A 1,951-nucleotide genomic window follows, 5' to 3' on the forward strand; every position below is an offset into this window, starting at 1 on the left:
AAAAATTAATTGGGTGTGGCTGGGCACAGTGGCTCACATCTGTAATCCCAGCACTTTGGGAGACCAAGGTGGGTGGATCACGAGGTCAAGAGATCGAGACCATCCTGGCCAACGTGGTGAAACCCTGTCTCTACTAAAAATAGAAAAATTAGCTGGGTGTGGTGACTCAAGCCTGTAGTCCTACCTACTCAGGAGGCTGAGGCAGGAAAATCACTTCAACCCGGGATACAGAGGTTGCAGTGAGCCAAGTTTATACCACTGCACTCCAGCCTGTTGACAGAGCAAGACTCAGTCTCAAAGGAAAAAAAAAATTGGGCATGGTGGCCACAGGCACCTGTAGTCCCAGCTTCTTGGGAGGCTGAGGCAGAGAACCGCTTGAACCCGGGAGGCAGAGGTTGCAGTGAGTGGAGATCATGACATTACACTCCAGCCTGGGTGATGAGCGAAACTCTTGTCTCCAAAAGAAGAAAAAATAAATGAGTATAAAGATAATTGAGAGTTGCTTTTTTGAATCTTTGGTACAATAATAGTTTGTGGTTTTTTGGGGGTTTTGTTAAGAGAGAGTTTTTTGCTCTTGTCGCGGAGGCTGGAGCACAATGACGCCATCTTGGCGCACTACAGCCTCTGCCTCCCAGGTTCAAGCAATTCTCTTGCCTCAGCCTTCCGAGTAGCTGAGATTACAGGTGTCTGCCACCACACCCAGCTGAATTTTTGTAGTAGAGATGGAGTTTCACCATGTTGGTCAGGTTGATCTTGAACTCCCAACCTTAAGGGATCCACCCGCCTCAGCCTCCCAAAGTGCTGGGATTACAGGCGTGAGCCACTGTGCCCAGCCAATAGTTTTTATAGTATTTAGGTGGTAATGTGATTGAAGAGTATTCAAATGCTGAAAGTGGTTAAAGGTTTTGAATTTTTTTGCAGTATGGAAGAAATGCTTTAGAAATTGTCATGAAATCCATTGTAAACTTGGATTCTCCTATGGTGTCACCACCTCCAGACTATCCTGGAGAATTTTTTAAAGGTAACTTCTAAAAATATTCATAACAATGACAATGATTATTGACAAAGATGTACTCAAACCTGTTGTAATGTTTGCTGTTATATTAGTTTTTTTATTTGGACATCAATTGTATAAAACTTTGAAATTAATGGTTACTAGGACACATAAGTATCTTGTATTAAATAGATTTATTAAAGCAAATTTTATTCAAATGAAGGTGCTCTTACTGTTGATATAGTGGAAGCATGTTTGTCTAATAATAGATTTAACAGAGGAAAGTCGTTTTAGTACATTAAGTAAAATCACTTTGCCAAATAGCCTTTTTTTTTTTTAAGACCGAGTCTCGCTCTGTCGCCAGGCTGGAGTGCAGTGGTGTGATCTCGGATCACTGCAACCTCCAACTCCCTGGTTCAAGCCATTCTCCTGCCTCAACCTCCCGGGTAGCTAAGATTACAGGCACAAGCCACCATGCCCAGCTAATTTTTGTATTTTTAGTAGAGACAGGGTTGCACCATGTTGGCCAGGATGGTCTCGATCTCCTGACCCTGTGATCTGTCCACCTCAGCCTCCCAAAGTGCTGGGATTACAGGCATGAGCTACCGTGCCCAGCCCCAAATAACTTTTAAAATTCAATTTAAAGTTGAAAAAATACCTAGGTAAGTAATCTTTGAGGATTGATTGGTAGGGGTGGGAGGTTTGGATGAAACAAAATTGGCCATGAATTCACAGTTGTTTAAACTGGGTGATTGATACATGTGGCTCATAGCATAGCCTTTTTTCGTTCGTGTATTTGTAAATGTCTTTTTTTTTTTCTTTTTTTTTTGAGACGGGGTCTCGCACTGTCACCTGGGCTGGAGTGCAATGGCATGATCTTGGCTCATACAGCCTCCACCACCAGGTTCAAAGGATTCTCCTGCCTGAACCTCCTGAGTAGCTGGGATTACAGGTGCC

General features: G+C 43.2%; 1 protein-coding gene across 1 annotated transcript in view; it reads left to right on the plus strand.

The window, feature by feature from the left end:
* The window catches only part of SBNO1 (strawberry notch homolog 1 (Drosophila)), a 100,875-nt gene that overhangs the window by 67,767 nt on the left and 31,157 nt on the right, over nt 1–1,951 (plus strand). The window contains exon 21 of the mRNA XM_011948584.1: nt 922–1,021. Coding sequence (XP_011803974.1) covers nt 922–1,021 — 100 coding nt within the window. The remainder of the gene's footprint in view (nt 1–921; nt 1,022–1,951) is intronic.

This window comes from Colobus angolensis, unplaced genomic scaffold (genome assembly GCF_000951035.1).
Source record: "Colobus angolensis palliatus isolate OR3802 unplaced genomic scaffold, Cang.pa_1.0 Scaffold28, whole genome shotgun sequence".
Lineage (NCBI taxonomy): Eukaryota > Metazoa > Chordata > Mammalia > Primates > Cercopithecidae > Colobus > Colobus angolensis.